Raw genomic sequence first — 19,182 nt, 5'->3', positions numbered from 1 at the left:
TTTAAATGCATAGAAGCAAGTCGATAAGTGATGCAAGTTTGATTTACACCATGAATGGCCTTACTCATGTGACCATTCCTTGCTCTGGTGAATTGTCCCATTGATTTCAACAGGATTATATGTGTACGGGTTGGGAGATCTTTAGGAGGATAATTACTTATGTTAGCAAGGGTCGCAGGATTGAGCCATAAGACATTGAAAAAAATCTTTTTAAGAAGGATTGAGAGCCATAGTAGCCACATTATGAAATTATTCTTATGAACTCATGCTAAGTAAGGAATAAAGCAGTGCATTAGTGACGGAATGAGACTGATGTAATCAGTAGTTGATAGGAAGTTTGTGTAAGTAACTGTTCATATGTACGTGCATGCATATAATGTATGTATATATATATATTCACTTTATACTGTATATGTGCTGCCTAGGAAAAGTATTTGCGAGACATAAAAGCTAGAAACCAATCTTGCGAAATGTCTGTATTTAATATACATTTCTGTACATTTGTAGGTGATATAGGCACCGTTTCACATATTTTATGATGAATGAGGAGCACATAGAGAGCATTTAATAGGAATTTTTAGGCACACTGAATAAAAATAATTATGCACCTTTAAAAGAAACAGTAATACACGCACCTTTCATGTTTGTACCCTGATATTAAAATAACAGACTGAATTTCAAGTAGGAAGTGATACAGTGAAATCATGTCCTGTGAATAGATATAAATGATAGTCTATGTAGTATAGTCTGCACCTTAGGTAACTTTTCACCTTGTAAAATACAGTCATACTGAATGTTACGTTAAATGACTTGATCTAGAATACAAGGGGCCAGTTCCTGACCTGGTATAATTTGGGATAGAACCAGAGAGGTCAATGAAACTCTGCCGATTTATACCAATTGAGGATGTGGCTCAAAGCATGGCAAAATAACTTGGAACTACTTTTGATGTTTTTGACTCCACTGAAACCATCTGTATCAGTGCAACTGCATTCAGAATCTGGCCCACTGTTCAAAATAAACCACATAACACCAAAACCAACATTTTTAACAAGGCCTTTTGAAAATGTCACATATCTTGCAGATTTCAGAACCAATACCTTACTACAGTCATATACACACATGCTTAACTTTACACACAAGTCATCCCAGTTATTCTGTTGAGTTCATAAAGGTCTGGAGCACTGAGACCTAAATTTCTAATTTTGGTACCTTTTGTACCAACATTGTGCTTATCTCCACATATCCCTATTTCACTAAGACACTTGCTTTTCATTCTTTGTATCAAAAAATAACCCACAGAAAATTTGAGAAAACTAACATTATTAGGGCTAATTATATCTGGTCACACACTACCATAAGTATAATCTATTTTTGTTTAATTACTAAACTATATTATTTGTATATAAACCTGAGATGCCTGATATTGAAATTTATAGACTTAATGGGCCAAATTCATCCCTGGTATAATTTAACTATAGTCAGTGTAAAGGAGTGAATTAGGCCCATTGATTTAAAATACTTTGAAACCTAGACCCTATTTCATGTAGTTGTATTTCCACAGCAGTCTCTAAGCCTGCTACTTTCATATTTCTCTTTATTTCAACAACCCTCGTAGTTTTGCCTTTTTCCAGAAACACACTCAAACATACAAGAGCAATTTTATCATTGCAAAAACTTATTTTAATCACGAGAAGCCAGGCAAACTCAGGCACTGATATAAGTATCTGTTACTGACTGGTATCTACTATGACTACTGCAAACAAAATAAAGCCAAAATGGCAGCTATGTGAAATGATTTCTAATTTTAATCTTTCAAACGATTTCCCCCCACATTATGCTATATGTACATTTAGCTCTACAATAAAATTTCAAAGTAATTTATGTTTATTCCTTTACATATTAAATCAAACAAACAAACAAACCCTCTAGGCATTTAAAAATACTACATCTGAACAAACAGTTTCTAGTTTCAAAATTCAAATGTACAGTACGCAGCTTATTCAGGAACATTACAATTTATCTATCATTTGCCTCTCTATGAAACTAGCTTTATGTCAATAACTAAAATGATTGCTAAATGTAAATAATCTATAAATCTATAAAAGACCCAATGCTTTTCCTGGCAACTACACTTTCACAGGACTAGTGTATTTCAGATACAAATAATATACGTGAATTATAATAGCAATAATTTATGTTAATGTTGAATAACTTGGATATAAATGTATCCACATTAACAAAGACCCCATTTGCTGGTGTCTGGGTGCTGTTACTAACCATGTGTCCTCACTATTACAATCAGTTATTAACTAAAGGCTTGATCCTGCAACACTTACATGAGTACCTTTACTCATTTGAGTAGTCCCATTCAGTTCAATGGGACTGCTGAAGTGAATGAAGTTATTCACATGTGTTTGAAGGATCGAATCCTCAGACTGAAGAGTATAGAGCTAGTGAGGAAATACAGATTTACACTACTGTATAGAATTTAAAAGACACACAAGGTAAAGCATATTGTGATGCTTTAAGGAGCTATAATAGTATCAACAACATTCCCACAGTATATACTTCAACTTATAAGACATCATTTTGGAAGGTACGATTTTTCATTTATTAGAACATTCAAAGACATTCTGCTTTTAAAGCTGTTCAAAGTAATGTAAGCATTGCATAAAAAAAACAAACAAACCCCACCCAGACCCAAAATCAGAAACAGAGCATTTACATGAACTGGAACAAAAGGGGCCATAAATACACTAATCTGAAAGGAACTTATAAAGAAATCAGAGGCTGGAAAGGAAATAATCAGTGTGTGCCTCAGGTTGATTTAAGTGCCAAAGTGATACTGTCTCTGTTAAGGAAAAAATAAATGGCAGGTTCATATCTTAACTTTAAGCATAGTTTCTATGTTTCTTTATTTAAAAAAGAAGTGAATCTAATGCTTGTGAAAGGTGCCCGATTGACAGCCCTGGATACTGATGTCCTCTTTTAGGCTCTGTTCCAACTGGATCAGGCCCACAAGCCTTCTTAAAAGTGCAGCAATTATGCAAATTTCTTCACTCACCCCCAATCATTGCTCTAAAGGGGTCACCTCCCAGTGGGAGGGTAGATTGGTTTCTAGATCCTGCATGCAGTCTTTGACCTTGGCTGAGTATGACATCCAGGGCGTTAAGTAGTGCCAGTTGTAATGGTGATTTTGGTGAAACAGACACCTGCCTGCTAAACTCTGGGCTGAGACCTCCAACACATTTCACATTGGCCATAAAACTACTGTCAGATGGGAACAGACTTTAGTCACTGCTGACTTAGTCTGGTTCTGAACTAGTAATCTAGAGCAGCACTTTTCACCTGTTGGTATGCAAAGCAGAAGAGAGCAATGGTGGGAGGATGTCATACCCTACCAGCTAAGGAAACACCAAAATCACTGGGTTGCTAGGAGCCTGCACAGGGAAAGCAAAAGGCAGCTCATGCCATGCTCTTTTCTCTTGATGCCTCTGCCTTGCCCCCGTTTAGCTCTTTATTCCAATCACAATGGAACTCCTCACTTCAGTGGAGCTGAGCACTGGGCAGGGAGATGACTCCGTACCAAAAGCTCATCATCCCTCCCTCTCTTACAGACAGCAAGTCTCTGAAGCCATCTCATTCAACCCAAACCTCAGAAACCCCTTGCCAGCACCCAAACTCAGACATGCTTTTTGCTGTGTAATTGCAAAGGGTTGTAGGATTTGGTGAGGCATTGCAAGAAACCATGTATGGATTCTGAGTCTCAGCTAGGAAAAGGTTGAGAACCACTGACGCAGAGGCTCTGTATCTTAATACCATTCTCCAGAGCTGATCATTTTGTGTTTTTCCCCTGGACCCAGATTTCTCATTCACCATGGATCACTCTTGCTCTTAAGACTGCTCTAACTTCTGCTGGTGGACAGCAGTGCTCAAGGAGCCACTTTGCTGGCCAGAATCACCCTCTCTTCATCCCCAATCTGCTCCAGAAAGGAGAGTGGTGTCAGGCTGGCATAGCCAGCCCTACAGCTATTGAAGATTCCTCTACAATAGGGAAATCATCATTTACTGCATTAAGGCATCTAAAAGCAGTGAAAAGGAGCCTTTGAAAGGGCCAAAGATCTGGCCTGCTGTGTTTAGTGAGTGATCTGCTGAATCAAGAGGTTTCATTGTTTTGGTCAATGAAATACATTTTGTTCATTCCAGCATATTCAGACCTATAATCTCCCACTCTTTGCTTGTGTATCATATGAACACAAGCAGCAAGAGAGGTGAAGGTAACGATGGTTTACTGGGGCACAAGTGGTATAATTGGGATTGGGAGCATCAACCAGAGTAAATGTCAGGGTGTGAAACTGACTGTTTTTGATGCACTGTGAACCTCTTTTGGTGCCTCTTTTGGCACTGAATGTCATTTAAAGTGCACATTTGATATTGAACCTTTGCTCTTCCCAAGGCTCTCCTCCCACAGAAAGCTGGGTGAATGGGGCAAGATCAATGACAAAACATGCAGGGCAGGAGGGAGCTGCATGGCATGCTTTCATCTGATTAAACTGTGACTTGGATGCGGGGGGTGGCGGGGGTGGTCCTTGACTGGAAAGCTTTTCGGAAATGACCTATCTTAGCAAGGTGGATAGTGGAAAGTATAAATCAGAGCAAATACATGTAGAAGTATTGTAGGAGCTGGGGAGAAGGGAGGATTAAGATTATTCTTGGGATCTGCAGCACAGAGGTGGAGTGACCCCTGACACAGCAGGGAGCAGCAGGATGCAAAGCATACATCTGATTGCTGGCTGGCCATGTGCTGGCAGTGTGGAGATGCATTTTGAGTCTGGATTCAAGTTGTTTCAGGACATTAGCCAAGGTAAAACAGGCAGGGATGTACCAGGCAGGGAGTCAAGTTTCTCCTACTTGGACAGAGTGGGGCACATGCTGCCTGCTCAGATACTGTAGGGATGTGCGCTGTAAAGTATCTGAGTAAAGCAGAGAATGCTGATGGCTATTTGTGGTGTGGAGTGTGGAAATTATTTGGGGAGGGAAGGGCTCTATTTCAGTGGGATTTTTGACTGAGGACTGCACATTTGACCCTATAGCTGTTGACACCAGTATGTGGATATATTTTACACATTTCTCTGACATGGAAGTAAAGAGCAACATTAATAAAAGTCATTGAAAAGGGGCGGGGGGTGATAAATATTCTGAGGCTGCAAATAGAAATGGTGTGAACAAAGAAAGCCCTTTAAAATCTTTCATATTTTACTATACTAATCCCCAGTTCCTAATGAGGAAAAACAATGGCACAAATCAGTGATGTTCCTGCAAATCAGGGACACTTACAAATCCACATGCAAAATAACAGACCATCCATCGTTGCACCAGCAGCGATGCAGAGGTGGTTAAACTCACTCTAGCTTTTAAGGTGCTGTAGTTCCGAATTCTGAAGTAGCAGCATGTCAGATACAGGGTACAACTATGAGTAATAAATACCATCTAATAAAAGATGTTTCTGTGGAAGTCCTAGTAGTTTCTCCAAATGGAGTAAATGGGACAGACATATTTTGTGAATTTCATCCTGCAAATGTTATTTTACAAACCAATGTGTTTCAGGGGCAAATCCTACCCTCCACCTCCATGTCATGGAAATCCTGACAGGCAGCAGAACCAATACAGTTCTGCTGCACAAGGGGAGGCAGGATTTTGAGAGCCCGCTGCAATGGCTACTTGGTAAGACACAGAGAGCGTGATTGGCTGGGAGACCTGTGACTATGTAGATGAAGTGAACACCATTGAGAGGCTGCTCTGCAGCCTAGGAGGAGGTGTCCATTCTCTGACACCACTGAATGTGCCCCCTTGTCTATCCGTCCCCCGTAGCCTCCCTCCCCTGCCTGTGCCAAGCCTATTTACTCATAATTAGTGCAGGGACCAAAATTAGGCCCTTAGTCTCAGTTTCTGCCCACTCTTCTGGACACAGCCCCTGAACCACTACAGAGCCCGTCATCCTCCTCTCTTGTCAACAGGGTGGCAACTAGGTTCACAGAGTGAACTCTAGTTCTTACGCTGACATACCAGCTATGGAGGCTCCATTCCTGCTGTTTGGCATGTGGGGGATTCCTCCTCCCCTTCCTCCTGCTCCAGGCCCTGCTGCGATACCTAGGCTGGGCACTGTGCAGAGGGTCTGGGATAAGGCTCAATCCTGCAAAGTGCTGAGCACTCTGGGCTACTCCAGCAAAGCACGTGTTTAATGACAAGCACTTGAGTTGTCCATTGAAATCAGTGCTCAGCTCTTTGCAGGATCGAGCACCTAACAAACTAAAGCATTTAACACCATTTGTTATCCTTTTGGCATGCAGTGACAGCAATTTCCTTGCACTTACTGCTGCACATTCTGCATTTTTTATTGCAACTGACACTGGGAGTTACAATGACTCACAAGGGTAACTTTACCTGTTTTCTCCTCTCCTTTCAGTGAAACCGTATGGATTGTTTTACTTCTAATCAGTAGGGCCCTACCAAATTCATGGTCCATTTTAGTCAATTTCATGGTCATAGGATTTAAAAAATTGTAAATTTAATGATTCCAGATATTTAAATCTGAAATTTCATGGTGTTGTAACGGTAGGGTTCCTGACCTAAAAAGGGCCTGTTGGGAGGGTCGCAAGGTTATTGTAGGGGGGTTGTGGTATTGCTACCCTTACTTCTGTGCTTCTGCCTTCAGAGCTGAGCCCTCAGCCAGCAGCCGCCACACTCCGGCTGCCCAGCCCTGAAGGCAGCAGCGTAGAAGTAAGGGTGGCATGGTATGGTATTGCCACCCTTACTTTTGTGCTGCCGCTGGTGGGGTGCTGCCTTCAAAGCTGGGCATTTGGCCAGCAGCTGCTGCTCTCTGGCCACCCCTCCCTGAAGGCAGCGCAGAACTAAAGGTAGGAATACTGTGACCCCCTACAAAAACCTTGTGACACCCCCGACAACCTCCTTTTGGGTTGGGACCCCCAGTTTGAGAAACCCTAGACTCCCCTGTGAAATCAGTATAGTATAGGGTTAAAGTACACAAAAGACCAGATTTCAAGGTCTGTGATGCATTTTTCACGGCTGTGATTTTGGAAGGGCCCTACAAATCAGCGTTAAAATGCTATTTAGAATTAATTTATATCTAGATTCAGTTCCTCCATAAAACTTTCTGTGAACATACCAACTCTTCAGGCTCATGTAAAAATACACTCCTCCTTTCTTAATCCAACATCGTTTTCCAAAAAGCAGTTTATAATCCCATTTCTCATTTTAGCTAAAACCATATTTTTAAAAGCAGGCAACATCTTTTCTCTAACATCTCTCATAAACAAAAATTTGCTCTACGATAATCAATCAATATCAAGGTATCCGTATAAGAGACTATGTCTGCCTTCCTTAGGCATCCAAAAGTCCCGTTGATTTCAGTGTGCTCATGGAAGACAGGATCAAACCCTTCATGTATTTTCTAACATAGATAAAACATTTTATCTGAAGTGGAAAAAACAGTGATACTAGAGAGAGAGAGAGAGAGAGAGAGAGACAGGCAGAAATGTTGTTTTCTATTAGCTTTGCTGCACAATACTTTTAACGATGGATGGGAATGTCCTTTGCTATTCATAAATGTGCAATACAATCCACTGCAAAGGTTTTATTGATATATAACAGTGATTCTCAAACTTTTGTACTGATGACCCCTTTCACACAGTAAGCCTCTGAGTGCGACCCCCCTTTATAAATTAAAAACACTTTTTTATATATTTAACCATTATAAATGCTGGAGGCAAAGCCAGGTTTGGGGTCGAGGCTGTCAGCTTGCAACCCCCCATGTAATAACCTCGCGACCCCCTAAGGGGTCCTGACCCCCAGTTTGAGAACCCCTGTATATAACATTGTCTCAAACACATTACTGAAAGACCTATAAATATGATTTGCTCTCATGTGCGTACTGTAGAAACATTTATGGGACTAAGCCTGCCCCTGTTGAAGTCAATAGCCACTCTTCCATAGAATTCACTCAGAGCAGGCTGTGTCTACACTATGGGGGCTATAGCAGCATAGCTATAACCCCATAGTATAGATGCAGCTAATACCAATGAAAGGTTTTTTCCCATTGCTGTAGGAACTCCACCTCACCAAGAAACGGTAACTAGGTTGACGGAAGCATTCGTCCAATGACTTAGCTGCGTCTACATTGGGGTTAGGTTGTCATAGCTACAGTGCTCAGGGTGTGGAGTTTTCACACCCCTTATCACTGTAGCTATGTCAACCTAAGTTTTAAGTATAGACCAGGCCTCAGGCATTTATGTCAGGAAAACAAACAAAGGGTCCAACCATATCAGATGCTGAATATTGTCAGCTGCCGTTGAGTATAATGAGAGCTGAGGGGGCATGTAGGTTCTTGCAGGGCCATTTCTGAGATTAGGATCCAATTTGATTCAGTATTAGATTGATGATTATGCTATTTTGGTTCACAAAGCATTGTTTTTTAAAAGGAGAAATTACATTTATGGAAAACATATACAAGCTTCAAAGTCTAGGCATGTAAACATTTGTTACTTTTAAAGATAAAGGAATACATTTCTTTAGCAAGTTTTCTGCAAGAACTTAATCAGCGAGACAGAATTTCTCAGTGTTTTTATGGTTATTTTATTGTTTATAGTATGCATATATTATTATGCTGTGCATACATTGTCATTTGTATACGACGTATACTAAGCTTTAAACTACAGGTAGCTGTAAACATGACAAAGGTGTGTGTTTGTTAATATATACACACCTTGGGTCATTTTCTCTCTTAGGGCCTGATTCAACTCTCTTTTAAATCAATGGCAAAACTCCTCCAAATTAATGTGAAGCACTGGGATTTGAGGGTTATCAGCACATTGTAGAATCACACCCATAAATGGGAACTGGATTAATGGCACTAAATAGCAATTTGCAACTGTTGCTTTGCAAAATTTATACAGAGATATAATAAAATAAATAACTCACAGAAATAAGTGTTTGCATGAATAGGATACAAGAATGTCAATAGATATTTAGGCTATTAAAGTTGTGGGCATAATTTTGCATGCCTACAATTTAATTTGCACAGTAATTGGGTGTGCAAATGCATGTGCAAAAACAAACTTGCACCCATATTTGAGACGCTGTTTCTGAAAATATTTCCCTTAACAAAGGAAGACTGCAACACTCCATATGTTTGGTTTTTAGTATCCTGATTTTAAGCATCCAAGTGGGAAAAAAATTAATAGCTTGCTTATAGTTAGTAGTACGTTTCAGCATAGAAAATTTAATTTGCTATGTATTTAAAAATTAATTCTCAAGTTCCCCCCAAAGTTTAGTAGAACTGTTTTTCTAATACACTGATTTCAAGACAAACTTCTACATATATAAGATCAAGAGTGAAAGTTAGCATCAAGCAGAGATGCTGATGTTTGACAAGGACATTCTGAAGGTTTTGTAGGAATTAAATAAATATGCTACGTTCCCAGCTTTTGACCAATTCAAGCTCTGTCACCTCAAACAATAAGGCAACAAATTAACTCCCAGTGGTATAGGGAGGTGCAAACAACACCTCCCTGTGCCAGCCTGGTCCACTGCACCCCAGAAGAGCTTCATCCAGCAGAAGGCAGATAGCAGTACCTCAGAGTTTTTGCCAGCAGCTTTAATTTTGAGTGGAGGTGAATAGGAATTTGCGGGTGGGGGACACCTAGGGGCTGCCCTAACCAGGTTCCTTTCCCAGCCAGTGACGTGCTGATTAGCTGCAGGCCACTTGACAAATGGAAAGTGACTGGGGCCTTGTGTCCTTGCAACTCGCCTGTGTAGACTTCCTGCCATCAGGGACACACCCATGGGTTCTGTGCTGGAGAAAGCCAGCACAAACCTCAATGAATTTGACACAGGCTCTTCAGTCTCCCTGCTCGGTCTATTGAAAGGCCTGGCTGCACCAAAGCAAAACCTGTGAAAATAAGTACACTGGAACATGTAGGTCCTTAAAGGCCAATTCCTGACCTGATTACATCTGCAAAACACCCAGTGAAGTCAAGAGACGGAGGCTATAAAATAAATACTGGAGTTTTGCCTATATAAAGACTACAGGATCAGATCCTAAGCCTGATTTTAACTACTCTGTCAGTGAGATTTAGGCAGTGGTGAGCTGGAGCCGGTTCGTACTGGACAACCGGTTCTAAAAGGGCTTCTAAATTTAACCGTCCAAAAGTGGCGCCTTAGGCACTGACTCCATGGGTGCTCCAGCTCTGGAGCACCCAAGGGGAAAATTTGGAGAGTGCAGAGCACCCACCAGCAGCTCCCCATCCCACCCCCGGCCCCAGCTCACCTCCGCTCTGCCTCCGCCTCCTCCCCTGAATGCGGTGCCCCGCTTTGCTTCTCCGCCCCCCCCCAGGCTTCCCGCAAATCAGCTGTTTGTGCGGGAAGCTGGGGCAGGCTGAGAAGCAGGCCATGGCTTCCCACTCAGGCCCAGAAGGCGGAGGTGAGCCGGGGCAGGGGGGTGTGAGGAGGGCCGCCCACGCCGCAGCAGGTAACCCGGGGGGAAAGGGGGATGAGCAGGGAAACCGCTACCCGCCCCAGCTCATCTCTGCCACCCTCGGCCTGAGTGGGAAGCCGCGGCCTGCTTCTCAGCCCTCCCAGGCTTCCCGCCGAACAGCTGATTCACAGGAAGCTGGGGCGGGGGGGGAGAGAAGCAGAGCTCTGCACCCAGCAAATTTTCCCAGTGGGTGCTCCTAAGGTGCCACTTTTGATGTGATCAGTGGGGGAGCTCCCCCTGCTCCCTCCCATCTACGCTCCCCTGCCCCTAGGAGCCAGAGGGACCTGCCAGGTGCTTCCTGGAAGCTGCCCCAGGTAAGCACCTCTGGGACTCCCCACCTCACACCTCGGCAGATGCCTTTGGCTCTTAAGGGCAGGGCGGACACCCGCTATGGTGGCCCACGAGACCCTCCTGCCCGGTTCTGGGGGCAATCAGGGGACAGGAAAGGAGTGTGGATGGGGCACGGGTCCTGGGGGGGGGGCACCAAGGAACGCAGGGGGTTAGATGGGGCAGGAGTCCCGGGGGGCGGGGGTGGGCAACGACCCCCTCGTGGAGTGAGGAGGGAACCCGTTGTTAAGATTTTGGCAGCTAATCATTGGATTTAGGCAAAGGGCTTTACTAGAGTTAATAGTTTTGAATCATGGAGAAAAGTACGAAATGAGAAGGATTCACACTTACAGTATATATTGTCTAAATCACATCATAGGCCTGGCAAAAATCCATCCATTCCTGAAACTATCGCATCAGAAAAACATTAGCAAAGTGGTTCTAAAGAACAGAATTCTCAGAAGAAACATCTGTTTCGTTATTCAAATTCAACTCATACTAGGAACATAATTAATTTATGTGGTCTTTTCAACCACACCATGTGGTTTATGATTCATCCGATGTGTTTTCAGCTGTGAGTCAGATAAGTGCTCCTGGTTTGCTGGCTACATGACTGGAATGGCATATTTGCTGTTTATTCCACATATTAAAATGGGCACTGTATCTAGCAGCTGAGAGAATTAGCTCTTGTACAGTAAAACATGCTTCTCAAAGACAGTTGGTATATAAGCAGTGCAGAGTAACATGGTATAAAAATTTCTGCTTATTCATACAGAAAACTCAAGTGTAAATTGAGCCTGAAGACCAGGATATGGATAGTGTCCAACAAAACTCCTGCTTGAGCGAAGTATCCACTGTTTATGATCCTGTGAAAGGACGCTATGCATATAGGACCAAATTTTCAAAACCCTGTGAAGGCAGGAATCCTGGTTTGTTGGTGTATTTTGGGGCACAAGCAGGAGACAAGCTTGGATTTTCAAAGGGGGCAGCAGCTGTGTGTGCTGAAAGATAAACAGTTGGGCTTAGAATTTTGATTGGTGCATGCAAGACAAAAAAGGTGTCCACAAGCTAGTCATAGTCATAGTGTAGTCAGGTGTAAACTGGGAGGTGCATGAAGAGGTTCTATCTAATCTTCCCTCTCTTGGCTGCTGGGCCAAAAGAGGCAACTACTGGCAGTAGCAGTGAGAGAAGACGATTTGTGTGGGAGTTGAAAATTGTTGTGCGGCAGGCAGGAATGGTTCTTGGGTGGCAGGGAGTCTCATGGGAGATAGCAGCAGGCAGCTTTCCTGGTTCTGTTTGTGCTGAGGAGGATGAGAGAGAGGCATAGGGAGGCAGAGGGAAGGCCACTGGATCAACCAGTCAGCTCTATCTATTTGCCTTTGGTTTGGCATATCTTGTTCTGGGTGCTTTTAAATGCACAACATCCATTAGAATATATTAATATAATATTGGCATATGCTAATGACCTGTTACTATATGTCAGTGTGAAATATGTGCAGTCCAACAGGTGCTCAGTTTCTGAAAATTGGTCTCAGGGGGCCACAGATGGCCAGTAAGGAATCAGTAGAGGAAGCAGACACTTTCATAGTACAGAAGCAAATACACCTGCAACTACACTATCCTCGCCTTAGTGGTTTCTTCAGTTGTTGGGTCTGCTTGGCCTGCAGAATCATGCAGGATCCTGTGGGACAATAGCTTTGCACAACATCAAATGACTATAATGTTGGACAGCAGATGGGAGCATCCTTTCCACTGCTCAGAACCTCTGGGCATCTACTGTAATGAACACCCTGGCTGGAGGTGCTCCAGAAGATAAAGAACTATTTTTACTTTTTTTAATTTAATTTTTGTTGTTCAATAATTTTTAGCTGTGTTCACCTAAGTCTGCAGCACTCACTCAGGCCAAAGTCAAGGCCAAGTAGGGCTACATGCAAGGGCCCTGTTTACAGTGTATGTGAACAGTTTTCTTCACTGCTGTGGTGATGGCAGGGAAGGAGAGAACTACCTCCCTTTTGAATCCAGTTCCCACATCCCCACCTATCATTACACACATGACAGTAGTACCCAAGGGACACACATAGTCTGTAGAGGAAATGGGGAATAGCAATCAGCCTTGGAGTGCTGGAGAAAGGCAAACTGCATATTTTTTCCACTGAGGGGGTTTGGGAATGGGGCTTGGACGGGATGGAGCATAACATGGAGTAGATGTATTCTACTCTGTTCTGGTTCTCACACTGCATCCTTCAGAGGGATTGCTAGCACCTCTGCACATCAGTTTTTTAGCATGATTTTAAAAACAACTAATGTTTTCCCCCCTTTATAGTGCTTCTAGAGCTGCAGTGTCCAGGAGATAGTCCTCTGGCAGCTGCTAGAGGGTGATGCCAGCTGTGTGCCCCGAAAAAGTATGTACAATAGTGTGGTGCTACATAAAATGTGGAATGTTTTAAAAATTGCTAAATTGTGCAGTGACCTTTTCCCCATTTGTTAATTTTGCAAGGTTGGCCTGGATTTTTTTTTCTGTTTTAAATAACTGTTTTAAAATTATTAATAGAAATTGTGGTTCATTTAATTGCACTATGATCCACCTTTTTCTAAGGATTTCAAGACCAGCCATGCGGCACCCTCAGCCCTCTCCGGGCTGCAGAAACTAAGACCACGGGGAATGGGGTAGAGCCAAGACCCACCGAGTGATACCTCATTTATCCTTGGGTCTAGACACTGAGGGAGAGGGAACAGGGTAGAGCCAAGACCAGCTGAGTGGTGCCTTGGCTACTCACAGGCCTTCAGCCTGGCACATTGAGCCCCTTGGAAAAGCCTTGTGCTATGCAAGCGTCCAGACTCTGTACACACATGCCTTGGATGCACTCATCCGGCCTAATTTACAGCCTGCCTGTTCATGCTGTAGATCTTTGACCAGACCCGACAGGTGCCACTGCGCATGTGCAACCGGTCCTTTGACAATTTGGCCTACATGGAGCAGAAGTAATTTAACCCAAGTCTCATTGTTAGGTGTGTAACAGAAAAGGAATGCCTTCACAAAAGGTAGATAAAACCACTCACTATCTTAGCAGCAGCCTAAGTGCTAAACAGCTCAGAGCTAATGGTGAAGTTTGCCACAGAGCCAGTCTGCCACATAACCGAGGAACCTGCCAGGGAGACAGCCACAGGCTCCCATGCCATAGCTGGAAAAATATATATTGCTCAGCATGGCACTGGTGACCTGCCACTGCCAAGCATGCTGTGAGTGAGGATATGGATACTGGCTCAGTTGCTAGAACAGATGAAACAGAGGCAAGAAAAGTAGGATAGCATACGAAGGACCATCACAGGAGTAAGCAATGGTAGCTGCTATGTGTATTATTATTTATATTGCAGTAGTGCCTAATCTACCTTTATAGCAGGAGTTAACTCACTGGGCCAAATGTTCCCTTGAGTTATATCCAGGCAACTGCACTGAAGTTTAGGTTAGGGAAAAGCCTTTACTTTATGGATTTAAAATATTTACTTTTTCCGCACAGTACTAAAAAAATAAAAGTTTCTTTTAAAAATAATGAAAATATATTTTAGTTAAGGTAAAAATACTAAATATAAAAATGTAATGTAATATTTAAAATAACTGCTAAAAAGTTATGTGAATTGTTTTGTTATATTGACTTTCAATTATGGCACATTACTGCTAGCAAAGTGAGAAATATGGTTTGCCAATATACCCACATGGTGGGTTAGGAGGGACGCTCATGCATTTCTGCACAGAAAAAAAATCTGCCAGTAAATGAAATATGAATAATGTTCATGCACTGTGTTGTATGCGTTGTGTGTTACAGGTAAAGCAGCACAGTATATTCCATCCAATATAGCACATATGCATAAGTGTTCTTCTCCGTAATCAAAGAATTCTCTGCTTCTAAAACAGGAAACATTTTTCTGAGTTACTTTTTGGTTGCTAATAAGTTTGTTACAATGGGAAACCCTGTTTTGATTTTCATCAGCTCTATCTACCTCTTTGACCTACATATTATAAAATTCTGTATTAGATCATGGAACATGTGCTTGCAATTGTTTTGAGAAAGAAATAAAAAGTTAGACTTCATTGACTGATTCAAACAACAAATGCAATATTTTTGGAGAGTAAAGCGTCTTTAGAGAATAAGTCCCTAAAAGTTTTTTTAACTTATTTTTGCGACATGCACATAAACTCATCTAGTTAATAATTCATTTGTATATTTAAAAAAACTAAAAATTGGTTCAGTTTATCATCATCATTATTTTTATGGACAGTAATGAAATAATAAAATTATTTGTCCGAGTTTTCAACTGGGGAAGCACCTCCGTGTATGTTACCAACAGTAGCTAGACGCATTCATGTACTTATCAATTATTTGCAGGTTGTAGAGATCCAAAATTTCAATGCCATTCTTTTAAATATCACTTTAAGAGATCCCAAAATAACAATTAAAAAATACCAGATGAGGCTTCAGCAGCTAGAGGGAGAGATTGCATCATGTTTTGGCAGTGACTGGAACACTGGCAGCATTCAGTGTGAGAAGAATAAAATGGCAGCAAAACTGATCAGCAGCTTCTCTTCATCTGGAGTTTTCCCAGGTAGTTAAACAAAACAGACACACACACATAAAGCTGCAATGGGAGTAGGTGAAAGCCCTGGCTCTTGCATTGCTTTGATGAAAGTAAACTAGGCTGGAGCATATCACCATCCTGAAGAAGCAGACAGACGTGTAAAACCTCCAAATAATGATCTTCATTATAACAGCTAGGGACAGTGACCTTTGTCAGCTACACATCGTGCTCATTTGTAGGTTCACCTTCACTCAGCCTTATGATTTATTCACCTCATTGGAGTTTTGGCTGGTTGACATGTGGGAGTCCAGATTCTCCTTGCATTTCTCCAGATCATGGAAATAAGGGTGAGACAGGGCAACATAGGCAGATATCCTCTTGGTGGGATTGAACGCTAAACATTTCTAAAAGGATTAAAATAAGATGGTTTTAGTGTAGTGGTTACGTGTATAATATGCAACTGATATTATAAATAATGCAGATAATATAGATACAAATTAATGAGTGTCATTATATTGATTTATAACTACAATAGCCTGAAGTTCTAGAGCCAGTTCAAGTGCTGCATGGACCTTGCATATTTTCTCAGTCAAAGAGAAGTGGCCAGGCAGCTGAGTCAGACTATATCAATATTACACACAAAAACTACATTAAAAGAACACTAAGGTTGCAAAATCAAGCCCTCAAAAATTAGGAAACGTCAGAATTAAGGTTCTCTGTGCAAACTTCATTCAGTGCCTTTGTCCATAGGTATTATGATAAAGTATTTAATTACATTATCATATATTTTTCTACATGATCTCTGTCTCATTCAGTGCACAGGATGGACCTGCCCTGGAGATTAATCAGGTTGTGTAGTGAAGGAGGCTGTTGTCCCTAGGATCCCTGCTTCATTTGCTGCAGAAGTTGGAAGGTAAGTAGTGAATGAGGCAGGGGATTGTAGGAAGAATAAGGATAGTCTCATGGTTATGCATGGAGAACTGGATTCTACCTCTGCCTCAGGCACAGATTTCCTGTGTGATGGCAGACAAGTTACTTAAACCAAACTTTTCACAGGAGGTCACTAGTTGTGTGTTCTTCATTTTTTGGGTGCTTGACTGGGGACCCTGGGATCTGATTTCTAGAAGTTGTGAGTACTAACAACAGCAACTGAAGACAAAGGGAGCAGTGCTGGAATGTATAAAATGCTATATAATACTAAGTACTCTGAAAAATCAAGCTGTAGATACATCAAATTGGGCACCCAGAATTAGCGGACACTTTTGACCATAATTTGTTTGTGCCTTAGCTCCCCATCTGCTCCTCATCTCACAAGGGGGGTGAAGTTAAATTAATTAATGTTTGGAAAGCACTTGGATACTCTAGTGATGAGTGCTGTAGAAAAACCCAGGAGGAAATTAATAGTTTTGTCTTTAGAGCAGGGTTTGAATAGAGTGCAATAAATAAGGCCATGGGGATAAAACAAAATACTGTATAACACCATCCATCCTGTTCACTGAATGAGGCAGGGGTCCTTTGGAAAAAAATATGTGAGCGTGTAATTAAAGACCAGTGGGGACTGAATTAAAGTTCACAGGCAATCTTCCCACCTTTAGGCTCCCAGTCCCAGTCTCCTTGCCCAATCAGTCCAAAACCACTGCCACAGTCCCAGCTATTCTAGATTCCCATGTTCCAATGTACTGCTTTCCCTTGCCCAGGTCTGGCTCATCCCCCCTACATTCAAGTCAGGTGGCTTCCTCCTCCATGCTGCCTGGGCACTAGATGGAGGCATGGGTGGCAGGTATTATAGGCCAGGCTAAGCCTTCCCTGGCACAGCTGCCCCAAGGGACACCTGGGCCACAGTGGCCCCGCCCCTTCCCTGAGGTCCCCCGCACCCACTGCCTGCTGCTACTGCTGCCGCCTGTCTACCTGCACTGCACCTCCTCCTCCTCCCCAGGTCTCCACGCTGCTCACCGCGTCGCTTCTCCTCGAGGGCGGGGGAGTGAGGAGGGATGCTGCGAGCAAGCTGCAGGAGCGGGGGTCTGGTGGGGGAGTGAAGCAGCTCGGCCAGGCACTGGGGCCGCTGGCTCGGACAGAGTGGGGCACCGGCTCTGCTTGGCACTCGGGCAGAAAGGGCGGGGCCAGCGGGCTAGCTTCCCCAAAGTGGGGTTCACCTGCCCCCCATGGATGTGTGGTCACTGAGAGCACAAGAGAGACAAGCTCCCTGCTCTTAATTAAGGTGCCTAAACCCAGGCCCAGCCTGCCCCACAGCAATCAGGAATGGCAATTGTGCAGCAAGCCTGGCTTTTCTCTAGTCCTGGGGTGGAGCATGCTCAGTCACTCTGAGGGGGTGGTGCATGCTCACACTTGCCAACACTAGGAGCCCATAAGGGGATGCAGTGTACCCAGGGCAGATGAAATCTTAAGAGATTTTCGCCAGTGAACTCAAAGAAGTTCCTACTGAGCATGTGTGAAATGAGATTTTCAACTACTTATATCTTAGCCAAATTTGGACACATTTTCACATGAATAGCAAAAGGAACATCCCTGACACAAAGGTCAGCCCCTGACAAATTTCAAATCTCTGCTCTAAATCATGGGCTGCTAGAGCTTCTCAAAGAAAAGATCGCCAGAATTTGTTAACATTGCAAACCAATATATTTTTCTTTAGCCTTGTTCTTGGAAACAGTGGAACCATTTTGGCTGAAACTTTCCAAAAACAATTCAGCCTGAGGCAGACATCTGGCATAAAAACATTTCTACTCAAATGGTTAAAGTCTGACAAAGTTATAAGCAACTGAAAAAGTCTTATAATATGAAGTGTTAATAGTAGGCAGTGCTACCAGCCTCGCCTATAATAAAATAAGTACAGGAAAATCCAATATTTCATAGCTCTTAATCACCTTATATAGTCCTTGCATTTTCTAACAACATTCTATGAAAGGCTAGCAGGCATAGGGATAGAAGGCTAACCTAGTTGTTACACGTCATTAGCACTTAAATAAATAATAATGTATTTATTCAAATCCTTCTAAAATATTTATTTGTTCTGTGACACCCACTAGAGTGAGTCAACAACAACAACATTTGTAGGCATCCTACCCCTAGGTTTCTGGTGCATGTGTAACCATGATCTTGACTAGTTTTTGGCCCAATGGTTGGTGTGTTTTCCGTATCCCCCTTAGTGCCTAATCCACAGAGCATGCAAGTCTGTTACAGCCTCCAGCTATGGAGCTTGATTCCTTACGTCAAGGTGTAGCGAGTCAAGCTTTTAGCTCTGGAAGTCCCTGGTTCAATCTCTGGTGCTACCATATGTAGCCAACTGGTCAGTGTGTGTTGGAAAATATTTAGTGAATGAGGCAGGGGATTGCAGGAAGAGTAAGGATAGTCTCATGGTTATGCAGTTGAATCTATCCTTGAGAACTAGATTATATCCCAGCCTCAGCCACAGATTTCCTGTGTGATGGTAGGCAACCCCTACTCCCAGTCCACAGAGAATATGGGTTTTTACAATTCACTGCTGAACTCAGCTCTAGATGCCAGCACAACCTCCTGTTGTTCACTTATGCCCAAATTCTGTGAATCAGTGTAAAGACAAGTAAAGCTGTGCACTGGTGATTTCCACAGGAGATTGAGGAGACGAAGAAATTGCGTCTTCTGTCTGTGAAGTGGCTGTAGTAGCCTGGAATACCCTGAAGCTGCAGTAGTCCCTGCACTGCTCATGCATGCTCTCTGTGGGGAAAAAC

The 19,182-nt window shown here is 42.7% G+C and overlaps 1 protein-coding gene across 4 annotated transcripts in view; it reads right to left on the bottom strand.

Annotated features, from left to right (window-relative positions):
• Nucleotides 1–477: 477 nt before the first annotated feature.
• The window catches only part of CDK6 (cyclin dependent kinase 6), a 203,020-nt gene continuing 184,315 nt past the window's right edge, over nucleotides 478–19,182 (bottom strand). For all 4 annotated transcript variants that reach the window (XM_073333958.2, XM_073333959.2, XM_078851783.1 and 1 more), the window contains one exon: nucleotides 478–15,861. In XM_073333958.2, coding sequence (XP_073190059.1) covers nucleotides 15,715–15,861 — 147 coding nt within the window. In that variant the 3' untranslated portion in view covers nucleotides 478–15,714. The remainder of the gene's footprint in view (nucleotides 15,862–19,182) is intronic.

Source organism: Lepidochelys kempii, chromosome 2 (genome assembly GCF_965140285.1).
Source record: "Lepidochelys kempii isolate rLepKem1 chromosome 2, rLepKem1.hap1, whole genome shotgun sequence".
Classification (NCBI taxonomy): Eukaryota; Metazoa; Chordata; order Testudines; family Cheloniidae; genus Lepidochelys; species Lepidochelys kempii.
Note: the sequence above shows the minus strand (reverse complement) of the source record. Positions and strands in the feature narration are given on the sequence as shown.